We start from the raw sequence: 15025 nt of genomic DNA on the forward strand, positions 1-15025 counted from the left end.
CATTCATGACAGGAGAAATGCATTTGAGACGCTCTGATCAAGCTCCATACGGACAACAGCATTAAACTCTTTGTATATTGTGCCTAAAACTCTCGTAAATATATTCTCTGGGTTTATAGATGTTGTTATTGTGTTTGTTTTATGTAAAAATGCCAGAAGAAGCCCAGGTTGCTTCTCCATTATTTTCAATTGGAATGATAGCAATCAATTCCTGTTCGCTATTAGAGTCCTGCTTATGTCAAACACTTTGTTCCAGAGTAATATATACAGTATAAGATGTCTGAAATTCAGTTTGCATTTATTAGATTCCACGCATCTTAAATGTAGCAGACAGCAATTATCTGGAATTTTGTTTTGGCAAGTTTTCACAGTCTCTACTGTCATCTACTGGCCAGTAGTGTTCATGGCAGTATTCACCCTAGTACTGAGCATCCAGTAGTTGGCAGTGTTCTATTTATTTTGACAACAGTTATATCAGACGGTTATTTAATTACAACTTGACTTTTTTTTTTTTTTGAAATGCCTTTTTTTTAACAAATAAAAAATGACATATTTTACAAAAGCATGTTTATCTGTGAAGACCAACACACGACACACCTCACATTAACGTTGGTTTACATAGAATGAATGAGTCAACCAATCAGTGTTAGCAGAGGCACATTTTACCCATAATCCTTTGCCATCTGTCTTTGTTACAGAACTTCAGAATTAGTGCACTATTCAGCATTAATGTTATATTTTAACTTTGTACAAATGACAGAATTGACATTAATGGAGTTATTCTATCAGTATTAATTTTATTTATAAACCAAACCATAAGTCAGCACTGCTTTATTTTCCAAGACCTCCACCTCATGGCAAAGCTGTTATGTAGTAAACAGGAGCTTCTAGCAGGGGGCATGGTGCACAAAGACAGAAGTGCTGACTCATTGTTTAGGTCTGTAGTTGTTTTTGATGCTAGCAGAAGTGACTGTGGTGTTAAAACTCAAAATCAGCTTGTTAGTAGTTGTGTACCCGAGACAATACTGGAAGTTATCGATTATCTGTAGCTTCCGATAAATTTTTGGGCGGTTTATCGGTTTAGCTTTATAAAAGATAACTTTTCAGTTAGCTCATTATCTGCTATCGAAGCTAATTTCTTGGTTATCTGTGCCCACCACTGATTAGACACCATCATACATCTGACTTAAAACTTGTCTTAAAGTATGAGTAATTGTATATTACAATCATTTTCATATTGCATGTGTGTGGTATTCTACTGGCCTACTGTACATCAGCTTGCACTTACAAAGTATAGAATAAAAAAATATTGCTCACATACTCATTTTTGTTGGAACTCAGTTTTTTTTTTTCTTCAATTTTTTTTTCATTTATATAGCCCCAAATCACAACAGAGTTGCCTCAAAGCGCTTAACTGAGCGGAACTGATTTTGTTTTGACATGCCAGTAAAAGTGGGCGGGGGGATCAAGCGTTACTTTTATTATAACTCTGGGATGCCTAAAAGTTTTGCACAGTACTGTATACGAGGTCTGTGATGAAAAAAGCGGTCCTTTTTATTTTTTTCAAAAAAATAAATGGATTTGATTCATATGTTTTTACGTCAGACATGCTTGAACCCTCGTGCACATGCGTGAGTTTTTTCACACGTGTCGGTGACGTCATTCGCCTGTGGGCAGGCCTTCACCCCGCCCGTCGGAATCTCTTTGTCTGAATAGCCGCTGCGGACGGCGCGTGTTGCTTTATCAACATTTTTTCTGGACCTGTGAGGAATATCCGAGTGGACACTATTCGAGAAATTAAGCTGGTTTTCGGTGAAAAGTTTAACGGCTGATGAGAGATTACGGGGTGTTTCTGTCGCTGTAAGGACTTCCCACGGAGCAGGACGTTGTGCAGCGCTTCCAGGCACCGTCGTCGGCCTGTTTTGACCTGAAAACATCCTAATTTAAGGCTTAATTCACCCAGGATGTCGTGAGAGAACAGAGAAGATTCAGAAGAGGCCGGCATGAGGACTTTATGCGGACATTCCACTGTTTAAGGACATTTTCTAATGAAAGACGTGCGCGCAAATTCGCCGAGTCGTTTCCGTGACGACTTGGCAAATCTGTGTGCGCCGCGACAGCTTGGGCATGTTCCAACTTGCCCGTTAAGGTTTCCAACGAAGGTGTTTTTCCTGTCGCAACCCCCCGCGGTCGGGTCTGGCCCGACATGCGACTCTGCCCGCACGTTCTTTCATTACAAATTGTCCGTTAACAATGGAATGTCCGAATAAACTCCTCATGCCGACTTCTTCTGAAAGTTCTCTGTTCTCTGACGACTTCCTGGGTCAACAGAGCCTGAAATGTGGAAGTTTTCAACTTGAAACGGCGAGATGCTGCCGCCTCGAAGCGCAGATCGCTGTCAGGCACCGTGGGCCGTCCTTACGGCGACACTACCAGACCAAAATCTCTCATCAGCCGTTAAAATTTTTACCGAAAACCAGCTGAATTTATCGAATGGTGTCCACTCAGTTGTGCCTTACAGTTTTGACAAAATTTTGATCAAACAAAGCAGCAGTCTCTGAGCCATTCCTAAACAATGAAAAAACGACGAGAGGGTGGGCGACTCCTCACTCAAAGACTGCCCACAGGCGAATGACGTAACCGACAGGCGTGAAAAAACTCTCGCATGCCCACGAGGGTTCAAGCATGTCTGATGTAATCACACGTGATTCAAATCCATATGGTTTTTGAAAAAAATAATAAGGTCCGTTACTTTTATCACAGACCTCGTATATTGAAAAACACCTGTTTGATCTTGTGCTTGATGTTGCAGCCAGGGCCTGGCTGACAATGCTGTGATTTCTCGGGTGAACGGAGAGCTTTGGGACCTGGACAGACCGCTCGAACAGGATTGCTGTGTGGAGATTTTGCGGTTCGACAGTGAGGATGCTCAGGCTGTGAGTATTTACAATATTTATTTAAAACAACAAATAAAACCACTATAATGTTTGGAATAATTGCATAGATATTTTCCCCATAAACATTTTGCTCGAGGAATATGTAAATTATGTATTGTGTGTAGTTAATATAAAAAGCACTTGAAAACATTTTTTATCCCTCAGTGCTAGATAAGCAAATTTGTTATTATCATCATTATTATTATTATTATTATATTATTGCTGTGCTTTTGTGTATTAGAAAATACATTTTTGAAATGGTAAGACATACATTTTACCATTTTTATTTTGAAAACTGCATTCTCTCTCTAAAAAGATTTCTGGCCTGTTTCTGGAGCAGTGGATTTTATTTTTCCACTTGTACAGAGAATAAAATTCCATAACCACACCGTCATCAGCAACCGGAGGAGCCTCTCCAGCCACAGACTGCTCCTTCCTAAGTGCAGGACCAACAGACTGAAAAACGCCTTTGTCCCTCAGGCCATCAGACTGTACAACTCCTCACTCAGGGGGAGGACGAGTAACAGGAAGACAGGACGGGAAGGAGAATGAGAGAAACAGTAGAAGCCAGTACACCAGTATTGATCAATATGTCTGTTTTTTATATTGTGTATTTATATTTGCTATTTTTTTATTACTTTCATTTTTGATACTCTGTGTGCTGCTATACAATCCTGCTAGAACCTTATTTTCCCTGAGGGACTCTTCCCAAGGGATCAGTAACGTTCTGTCTCGTCTAATCTATTCGAATAAACATACTTGTTGGTGAAGATGTTGATAATCAGTTTTAATCCTGTGCTGTACTAGGTCTACTGGCACTCCAGCGCTCACATCCTTGGAGAGGCCATGGAGCGTTTTTATGGAGGTTGTCTGTGTTACGGGCCCCCGATAGAGAATGGATTCTACTATGATATGTTTCTGGAGGGGCAGAAGTGAGCACACATTTTCTCTGTTCCTGACTTTGCTGTTTTATCTCATCTTTCCTAATCTCTAATATTGATATAATGTATGTAATCTAGACTTTAACCCCTTAACGCCCGAATTTATATAGCTGTATATAAAAAAATGTTTTGTGTGTGTTTTTGCCTTCAAGTAGATGGTAAATAATGTTGAGATTATTAATTTCACTTTTGCACAAAAACTAGATAGTAATATTGGGTATTCTGGTAATGACTTTATGTTATAATGTTATAATAATAATGATGGTATGTTGCAAATTTGCGACAACGGGCATACAGGTCAATTTGGTAAGTTGCATATTTGAGTCAGAGATTGTAGCATATATGCGACGATGGGCGTTAAGGGGTTAAAAGTTCAGGAAATTAATCCGTTTGTTAAAGGTGCACACATTTCAGCTAACTGTGGCAAAATGTGCTGAGAAGCATTAACATAATCATTATAGATAATACTGTTATTGATCACAGTCAATCAACTAGTACTGTCAGACCAATGAATGATCAGGAGTAATAAAAAAAAAAAGGAGAAAAACTCTGATACAGAAAACTTCTGTGCTCAGTGTTGAAGTAGCAGATGCTCTGCTCACCAAACGTTGCTGAGTGAATAAGCGCGAGTGAGACATTTGGTGAATTTCTAACCACACTAACATGCCATCTGTGCCACAACCAAATAAAAAAAAAAGAATCAGGTGGTGTTACACTGATTATGACAGTCAAATAGCGGCCTGCCCATGATGACATGTCGCTCCAACCTCCAGTGTCAAGTAATAAAACCGCCACAGACACATCATGCAGTTCCTTGAATGGCCACTTGAGGCTGCCTCCAAAAGGGAATCAGGCCACCTAGAATCCTATGTTAATATACGTCCAACTTCACTACAGAAATCAACATTTTTACAGCTGTGCTTGGGGGGTGGGGATTCATTTTTTTTAAATAACAGTTTAAGTCATTTCAGGCCATAAAGTTATGAATAATTAAGGGTGTGTGTGTGTGTGTGGTTGCTTTGAGTGACAGCTAGTGTGCTAAATCAAGGGTCCTGCTAGGTTTTAGCTGCTCTAAGGTCATGTTGTCCTTTCTGAACGTTTTATTAAAAATATCTGTGATAATGGGCTTTCTATGCAGTCTGACAGACTGTCTAAGAGTGAAATTTCAGAATTATTTAATTTGTATGTTAGCACAAATTAGCGGGTATTGAGAGTTTGCAGTTACCGCCACTGATACACCGCAGTTACTGAGGAAATATGCTGCTCACAAATTTAAGCCATGTGTTATGAAAGCCACCACCCAGTCTGCAAAAAAATAGGCATTAATAAAACACCCAAACCAAGGTTAGCTTGTTAGCTTTAGCTTGTTTGGCTACTCCAAAATTAGGCAGGTGGGCTTCATTCATCTTGTCTAGATTACGCCAGTCTTGCCCGTCCTCTACCTTTTTAACCCTTTAGGAGTTGGCCTGGAGTTAGGCAAAATCAGGCCCTGCATAGATGGCAAGATTTGGAGCCGTTCTATTTGCGCTTCAAAACCACTTTTCAGAAAACCTACGGGTGACGTCACCGAGGGTTTGTGCAGTCTAAAGTTGGTCCATTGTTGTTGCACCACTTTTTAGTACAAATACACCCTACTCTTCCTTCTAAATAATTTAACTTTGGTTTGGCGTGTTTGTGGGAAGGACATGATTTTCAGAGTGTGCAGTGATTGTCAGCACTTTCAAAGAATATGTTGCTATTTCTAGGGGAGTTTCCAGCACTGAGTTTGGAGACCTGGAGGCTTTGTGTAAGTCTGTGGTGAAGGAAAAACAGCCTTTTGAGAGGCTTGAGGTCAGCAAGGATACCCTGCTGAAGATGTTTAAGGTAAGTGAGTTATCTGTGTCTCCAACTCCCTGAATTTACATCAATAGTTGTCCAGGTTTTACTATGTTAAAAAGAAAATATTCATGACCTACAGTGGCTTTTGTCGGTGACCAGACCTCCGTTTTTCAATTAAAAGACACTTACATACAAGCCCTGCCCCTACTTTGATATTAAACAGCTTTCCTAATAAGTCGCACAAATGTGGAGAGAGAAGGAAGAAGTATCTGCATTCATACAAAATCCTTTCTGCAGGATTGTGTTGAGGTGTGAGCATGTAATTTGAGATTTAAAACATAACACTGGAATTAAAACAATCTCAAAACAGTTTTAAAGTTTCTGGTTTAGTGCATTTCTGTGTGGAAAATGTTTCGCTGATTACCACCTACTCATTAATCCAGCAATCACAAACAAATCAGCAGGTGGCAGATCTGACAACTGTATGGGATTTTTTAAAATGTTACAATTTATATTTGCATTCTACATTATAAAAATAGGTTGTGAAACATATTTTGGATTTCACAGTTAAAAAAAAAAAAAAAACTTTTTCTAATTTGAATTTTAGGTTTGGGTGAATTTAGGGGTCAGTGTTTTAATGTAGTATGTTAGAATGGAAAAATAAACTGGAAAGTCACACAGGTGAGGTTGTTGCTGAACAAAAATGACATCAAACAAGGCCAGCTAAACAATTTTTAAGGTAAATTATGAAGGTAAAACCAAAGGTAGTCAAAAAATCTAAGACTCCCAGAGGGTTAAGGCCTCATTGGTGACCAGTTCGTGAACCTCAGTTCAGTTTTAAGAAACATCTTCCTTCCACCCCAGGATAAGACTGAACTAATCTGAGGGTTTTTGTACTTTCCAGTACAACAAATTCAAGTGTCGCATCCTGAATGAGAAAGTCAATACCCCAACTACTACAGTTTATAGGTAAGTTGGCAGTATTGTTATTGAGCTCTGAATACAAAGCCTTTTCCTTGCTGTGTGTTTGTGTTTTTACTTTAAGTTTACTCTTGTGCATCATTAGATGTGGGCCGTTGATTGACCTGTGGCAGGGGTCCCCATGTCAGACATACGGGCAAAATCAAGGCCATGAAGATCTATAAGGTATATGAGAAAAAGCACCCAGGGAGGACTCTTCATGTTTTTGAATGTTTTCCAGTTTCATAAGAGTGCCACAGGCCTCTGCTGTTTGCAAACAAACCCTGGTCATGACATTGTGTTCCTATTTACTACTTTATTCTACCGTTTTATAATTCATGTGTGCTTTTAATTTATTTTAAATGAATTTGTTGTTTTCATGTATGATGTGTTTGGTTTGATTTCTGTTTTATTTGTGGGTTTTGTTTTAATTAGTTCAAATATTTATTATATGAACTTTTAAAAATTGTTTAAATTGTGGATTACTTGTAACTTTCACCTTGCAAGTGCTTTATAAATATCATTGGTGTAAAATGGTAAATGGACTGCATTTGTATAGCGCTTTTCCATCTGCATCAGATGCTCAAAGCGCTTTACATAATGCCTCACATTCACCCTGCTGTCAGGGTGCTGCCAAGCAAAGGCACTCACTACACACCGGGAGCAACTAGGGGATTAAGGACCTTGCCCAAGAGCCCTTAGTGATTTTTCCAGTTAGGCTGGGATTTGAACCAAGGATTCTCTGGTCTCAAGCCCAACGCTTAACCACTAGACCATCACCTCCCTTACTAGACAATCACCTCTCTAGTGTACCTCATCTCCCTAGAGCATGAGTACACTATGACTGCTCCAGCCTCCATGACCCTTAATGGGACCTAAGCGGTTGAAGTGTGTGTGTGTTGTAGTAATCTTAGTTCTGATGCTATTTTAATGTTGGAACAGTTTCACAGACATTTTTCCAAAGTTTGTTCCCCCCGAGTCGTTGCTTCTAATCTTCAAGCAAAGGTGTGGGGAAAAAAAAGCTGCATCTTAAACTGGGGCATTTTTACATTGGTGCTCATGTTTTTTTAAACTAATGTAATTGTGATGCTGTGTTGCTTCTGTGCACTGCCATAGAGATGGAGGGAGGTGGGAGGAACAACCAAGATGGGTTTAAAAAAATATCACATTAACCATTTAGGGATGATGACAATTTGTATACATAGTGCTTCCATTATCATAAGCATTGGGCAAAGTAAGAGGACTTAACAGAGGACAGGGAATGAAAGAAAGAAAATACAATACTTATTTTGCATGCAGATCATCACTTGTACAGCCAGTTTTCTAGGGGAAAAGTCAGGGCATGTGACAACGTTGAAGGCGTTATAGGCTTCTGTGGCTGTGATTACAGAAACTCTACATAGTGCAATGTCTGTTACTCCGTCAGGTAGACACCAAATGATCGCACAGCCACAGCACTCCAAAACAAAAAGAACTTATTAACAAGACATGGAAGTAACGTTTCGAGTGACCAGCCCTTTGTCAGACCATGATGATGGAGTAACATCAGGCACAGCATGATGATGGTGTGGCACAGAATGATTTTCATACAAGTAAATATAGATCAAATCTAAACTCAAGTCTTCCACATGCCTTCTAAAAATCTCCATCTTGTTTTTAATAACGTCCTTCTTTCTGTCACTCCCCCATGAAGCTGTATGATTATTTTAGTATTGTCCTATTGTATAAGAAAACAAAAACCTCTCGCACACTGCCTCACTTGCAACACAAAGGTTGAATTTAATCAAGCAACATTTCGGCCAGTGGCCATCATCAGGCAAATAATTTCTATGAATGAAAAGCCATCTAAATAGGATGTGGCTGGTTACGCCACAGGAAAAACATAAAAACCCTTTCACAGTAACACATCCATATCCATAAAACTCATGCAATAATGTATCCAAAATGGATATATACCTATATACCACAGTGAAAGAGTATTATATTCATAAAAGACATGGATCTATAAGACAGCTCAATATACATACACACATGTACACACATCAAGCGACCTGCCTCAATATAGCAAAACCTATAAATAAACTTAGGCAGAGGAAAATGGAGCATCTACTATAGGTCTATAATAGAAAAATGTCATAGAAAGATATTTAGAATCAGTTCATCATTAAGTTCCTTAGGTGCCAAAGTTTGTAATGTTTCAATCCAGTAGGCCTCTCTTTTTTTTTCAAAAGTTTATCATGGTTTCCCCCGTCACTGGAAATGAACGGCTGCTGGATAGTGCCTGTGCTAAACCACAAGGACAGCGTAACAGATCACGTGTGGATGCGCAAGTTATTACATTCCAAATGAATATTTTTTTACCACTGTGGGGGTGCTGGAAAAAAGGAGTTTTATAAGTATTATTACATTGTGCACAATTCCCACACCAGTAATTTCCATTGGGAATATGTGCCAGTAAAGTCTGAATAGATGTGACTTTGGGGGTGACACTGGCACGAACAAGGTAGTGTCTAAGATTCCTACCCTCTTACTAACAAAAAGGGGAGGGTGTCTGAAATTATAGAGAGCTCAGGATCAGATGGCAAGATGTGCCAGTGTTTTTTTTTTAAAATGGCCTTGATGGTAGCAGAGTGAGAGAATACTGTTAATGCAGGTGACAGACTCTTGTCTTGGCCCAACACACCAGCCACAGTAGTGATCGGATATTTACTGTGATCTGGGTCTCTGTGTGTAGATGGTCGCGTGTTTGTGTCTGTCACCGCAATTCTGTTTTGGGTGCTCTTAAGAGGATTAACACTGTGGTGTTCTAGATTAGGGTATGGATGCTCACTAATTAGACAACAGACTGTTGCTGTCACTGTTTGTTCATGTGTGGTTGTTTGTCATGGTATGTGTATGGTTGGGGCCCCGTCTCCTCGGTGTCTCACGTCACAGTTATTGTTTTCACCACTTGTCTCTCGTTCTGTCTGTCTTTGTGTTGTTTTGGTGGTCGGCCCTTCCTGATAGAAGTTGTCTCTTGGCTTTGAGTAAGATGTTGTGGGCTGATCGGGAAGGGCCGACGGGGGTCTCACACACACACACACACACCAGATTCACTTATGCACTACATACCATCTGTCTTGCAAGAATAAATTGCATATATGGGTATTAATTTTCATAAATGGTTCTGCCAGTGTGGCATTTACCATTACTATATATGCAGATGGGGGGGATATCCATAAGACATGGATATATAAGACAGCTCAATATACATACACACACATAGTTTTATATATACACAAGGTCTGTTAGAAAAGTATCTGACCTTTTTATTTTTTTCAAAAACCTGATGGATTTGAATCACATGTGCTTGCATGAGCCAAACTTGAACCTTCGTGCGCATGCGTGAGTTTTTCACGCCTGTCGATTGCGTCATTTGCTTGTAAGTAGCCTTTGTGTGAGGACGGGTGGAGTCTCTCGTCGTTTTTTCTTTGCAAGGAAAATGGCGGAACGACTGGAGCAGCGCGACTGCATCAAATTTTTGACAGAAACTGGGTGACAGCCAGGTGGAAACCATTCGGATGATTCAGACGGCTTTTCGGTGACGATCCTATGGGCATCACACAGATTAAGGAGCGGTACAACCGGTTTAAAGATGTCTGCACAACTGTGGAGAGCGAGCCGCGCTCCGGGTGGTCATCAACATGCTGAAATGACCAGATCATTTCCAAAGTGAATGCTGTGGTGATGTGGGACCGTCGTGTGACTATCCGAGAAATTGCGGAAGAGGTGGACATCAGCACTTTTTCGGCACATTCCACTGTGACAGAAGATTTGGCCATGAAAAGGAGTGGCGGCGAAATTCGTGCCACTGCTGACGGAGCAAAAGCGCCACCGTGTTGAATTCTACAGGACATGCTGGACTCCGAAAAATGATTGCCCACCTCCTAATTTAATTAATTTAATTTATTAATTTATATAGCGCCAAATCACGACAGAGTCACACCAAGGCGCTTCACATAATTCACAACAACACAAATTAATCTAAATTCAAAATTAAAAGCAAGAAAAGCACAGTTAAAAGATAAAACACAGTAGAATAAAAAGAAATTACAAAGCAAACACAAACAGATTAAAAAATTAATAAGACAGTCTAAAAAAGTGGGTCTTCAGTCTTGATTTAAAAATCTCCACCGTGTCAGACTGCCGAATAACAGCAGGTAGATCGTTCCAAAGAGCCGGACCACGGTAGGAAAAGGCTCTATACCCCACAGACTTTTGTTCATCCTCGGAAACACACAGAAGCCCTGTGCCCTGCGAACGCAAAGGCCTCGCAGGTACGTAGGGCTTAACCAAGTCCGCCAAGTAGGAAGGCGCCAGTCCATGAACAATTTTATAAACCAGCAATAAAACTTTAAAATCCAGTCTGGCAGAAACCGGTAGCCAATGAAGGGATGCCAGAATGGGAGTAATGTGGTCAAACCTTCTACTTTGTGTCAAAATTCTGGCAGCAGCATTCTGCACCAACTGAAGTCCTCGAATGCTAGACTGCGGCAGACCAGAAAATAAGCATTACAATAATCAATCTAGAAGAGACAAATGCGTGTCTCAGCATCAGCCATAGACAGGATGGGGCGAATCTTTGCTATATTTCTCAGATGAAAGGAAAGCAGTCCTCGTAATGTCCCTAATGTGGAGGTCAAAGGACAACGTAGGATCAAGATTACCCCAAGGTTCCTCACTTTGTCAGTATGATGTATAACACATGAACCTAGGCTAAGCGCCAGCTGATCGAATTGGTGCCGATGTCTTGCTGGGCCAAGAACATCATTTCAGTCTTATCAGAGTTCAAAAGTAGAAAGTTGCTAGACATCCAACTTCTCACTGCTGCAAGGACAGGCCTGTAAAGATTTTATGTGGGCAGGATTTCCAGCAGCTATCGGCATATACAACTGAGTATCATCAGCATAACAATGAAAAGCAACAAAATGTTCCCAAGGGGTGCCATATACAGGGAAAAAAGCAAGGGACCCAGAACGGATCCCTGCGGAACCCCGAACTTCATGCCCTTAAAGTCAGAGGTAGTGTCATTGCACAAAACACAATGGGAACGACCAGACAGATAAGACGTCAGCCACACAAGAGCAGTTCCAGTAATCCCGAAACAGTTTTCTAGCCTATCAAGTAGAATATGATGATCAACTGTGTCAAACGCAGCACTGAGATCCAACAACACCAATGCTGTAGTAGTATCCGAGTCCATTGCTCGCAGAAGATCATTAACTACTTTAATAAGTGCTGTTTCTGTGGAGTGATGTCTTCTAAAAGCAGACTGCAGTGGCTCAAAAAGGTAATTCTCAGTAAGATAGTCCACAAGCTGCCGTGAAACCACCTTTTCCAGAATTTTAGAGCAGAATGATAGATTTGATATCGGCCTATAATTTTTCAATTCACCAGGATCAAGATTAGATTTCTTGAGTAGTGGTTTAACCACTGCAGATTTAAAACAATTTGGAACAGATCCAGAGTTTAAAGAAAGGTTACCAATTTCCAGCACAGTCGGCCCAAGAATGGGCCAAAGATCCTTAAACAATTTTGTTGGTATAGGATCAAATAAACAAGTTGTACTTCTAGTAGACATCACGAGTTTCATCAGCACACCTTGTGAGATACTGTTAAATTCCGTGAATCTAGGTAGCACCTCAGTAGTAGTCCCCAGCTCAGTAGCTGGATACAATGATTCAACCAAAGTATGCTGAGATGTGCTCAACCTAATATCTTCTATTTTCTTTTCGAATAGTCCAGAAAGTCCTGTGGCTGAAAAAGGAGAACGACCAACAGGTGGCTGTCCATGAATAAGAAATGCCACCGTATCAACAAGAACTTTGAGTTATGCTTGTTTTTGTTGATCAATTCAGAATAATACGCCTGCTTCGTAGCCAGTAAAGCATGCTTATAATCTAAATAGCTTCACGCCATGCAAGGTGAAACACCTCTAGTTTGGAACTACGCCATTTCCGTTCCAACCCTCTAGCCTTCTTCCTAAGGTCACGCAAATAACTATTGAACCAGGGTGTCTGTGCTTTGGGAAGGCGTGGCTTTAATAGAGGAGGCGCAATCTTATCAAGTGTGGTTTTTAGCACTAAATTCAGGCTATCTGAAAGACTGTCTACTGGCTGAAATTTCATCAAGCTTGAAGTTAGGATTTCAGGTAGTCTTGCTTCGAGTTCAGTTAAAGTTGAAGGTTTAATTTGTCGCCGCAATGATAGGCAAGGTTGTTGCTCCACTAAACGCGGCAGCGTAATTGTAAACCTAATAAGCGAGTGGTCAGAGACCACTGATGCAAGAGGCAGGATGTCGATATTTGTGACAGCAAGGCCACGTGCAAGAACCAAATCCAGAGTATTACCACTGATATGCGTTGAACCATGAACGACTGCTGAAATCCTAATGCATCCATGATTTCCATAAATGATTTACCGAGGGGATCAGAGAGCTTATTTATATGAATGTTAAAGTCACCAATAATCAAATGTTGTCTACACTAGTTGAAAGACTAGAGATGAATGTGCCAAATTCATCTAAAAAATCAGAATATGGGCCAGGAGGCCTGTAGACAGTGACAATATAACATAGCTCATTTCCAGTTTTATGACCCTGACAGTACTTAGCATCATGGGCATAACGGAGAATCAGATGCTCAAATGAATTATATTTCTGACCCCCAACAGTTACTAAAGTAAAGCTGGATTTATAAATAAAAGCAACACCCCCGCCTTTCTTCACATCACGTGAAATGTGACTAAAAGTGTACTCCGGTGGGCAGGCCTCATTCAGAGGAAGGACAGCTGTGGATTTAATCCAGGTTTCACATAATCCAAGCATATCCAGACGATGATCCACAATTAAGTCATTCACCAGCAATGACTTCAGAGACAATGATCTGATGTTAATGAGACCCAAACTAAGGATCTCGGTGGGATCAGCAGGTTTTAATGAGGTCATGCGGAAGTTCTGCTCCTCAGAAGCCAGTGACGCAGCGTGTTTCAACGGCCGAAGGAGCTCAGGTGAAACACCGCGTCTGACAGCCTGCAGACGACAGCACCGGCGTAAAAACTCCGCAGCCCGGCGAGAGGCAGCAGCGGGAAGCTGCGGCACAAACGGACACAGCTTTAGCGGAGCTGGTCCGGTCATCAGTTCAGGAACAGGACGAATCCAGCAGCCTCTCGTGCGCAGCGCGCGCTCCCACGCCCAAAAATATCGTCCATCACAGAGGAGGCGAGGATCAGACCCTCTAGTGAAGGCTGCCAGGTAAAACTTAAGTTTCACCAACAGACCCGCTCCGCTTTCCGCGCCTTCTAAAGCGCCTCCTCCGGAGAGGAACGCAAGGAAACGGAGCAGGTGGAGCGAGACGTCCGCGAGCACAGGTGGCAGAGCAGGGCGGGGCCCTCCAAGCGCGGACCCAGACGACAGCAGCGGCTCATAAAAGAGCATTAATGTCCAAGAGAGACTGGCGACCATACACAAGCAAGGCTGAAGTGTCCCGGCAGAACACACAGAGCAAAAACACAGCAACAAATAGCAAAAAACTCGACGAGCGACAGGGCTGACGGCATGCCAAGCACACAGGCGCCATCTTCCTCCTAATAACACATCAGTCTAATACCACCATTCGGAAGATTCAGACGGCTTTTGGTGGCTTTTCAGTCGTGTGACTATCCGACAAATTGTGGAAGAGGTGGGCATGTCACAACATGTCCTGTGAGACTTCAACACGGTGGCGCTTTTGCTCCGCCATCAGCTTATATATATATATATATATATATATATATATACGAGGTCTATTAGAAAGTATCCGACTTATTATTTTTTTTCTAAAACCATATGGATTTGAATCACGTGTGATTGCGTCAGACAAGCTTGAACCCTCGTGCGCATGCGTGAGTTTTTCCACGCCTGTCCGTTGCGTCATTCACCTGTCAGCAGACTTTGAGTGAGGAGTGGTCCAGCCCCCTCGTCGTTGTTTCATTGTCAGGAAATGGCAGAATGATTTGGGCTTTTTTTCCATCAGAATTTTTTCAGAAACTGTTAGAGACTGGCAGCTGGAAACCATTAGAAAAATTTATCTGGCTTTCAGTGAAAATGTTACGGGCGTGGTAGAGAATAAGGAGTGTTACTGTCGCTTTAAGGACGGCCCCCAGCGGCTGTGGGGTGCGCCGCTCTCCGAAGCCGCCATCGACAGGCTGAACGACCATTTCATTTCTAAACGGATGGCTGTCTGGATCCGTGACCATCGTCTGCCATTTCTCTGGTTATCACAAGAGCTGGACATCAACCATTTTCCGGCAGATTTCACTTTTAACAAGAGATTTTGTCATGGAAAGCCGAGCG

At 41.4% G+C, this 15025-nt stretch overlaps 1 protein-coding gene across 1 annotated transcript in view; it reads left to right on the top strand.

Moving 5' to 3' along the window:
* tars3 (threonyl-tRNA synthetase 3) overlaps positions 1-15025 on the top strand; it is a 69704-nt gene that overhangs the window by 8587 nt on the left and 46092 nt on the right. The window contains 6 exon segments of the mRNA XM_034185749.1: positions 2813-2936; positions 3744-3868; positions 5623-5740; positions 6600-6664; positions 6762-6786; positions 6788-6841. Coding sequence (XP_034041640.1) covers positions 2813-2936; positions 3744-3868; positions 5623-5740; positions 6600-6664; positions 6762-6786; positions 6788-6841 — 511 coding nt within the window.

The sequence above is a fragment of the Thalassophryne amazonica genome, chromosome 2, assembly GCF_902500255.1.
Source record: "Thalassophryne amazonica chromosome 2, fThaAma1.1, whole genome shotgun sequence".
Classification (NCBI taxonomy): domain Eukaryota; kingdom Metazoa; phylum Chordata; class Actinopteri; order Batrachoidiformes; family Batrachoididae; genus Thalassophryne; species Thalassophryne amazonica.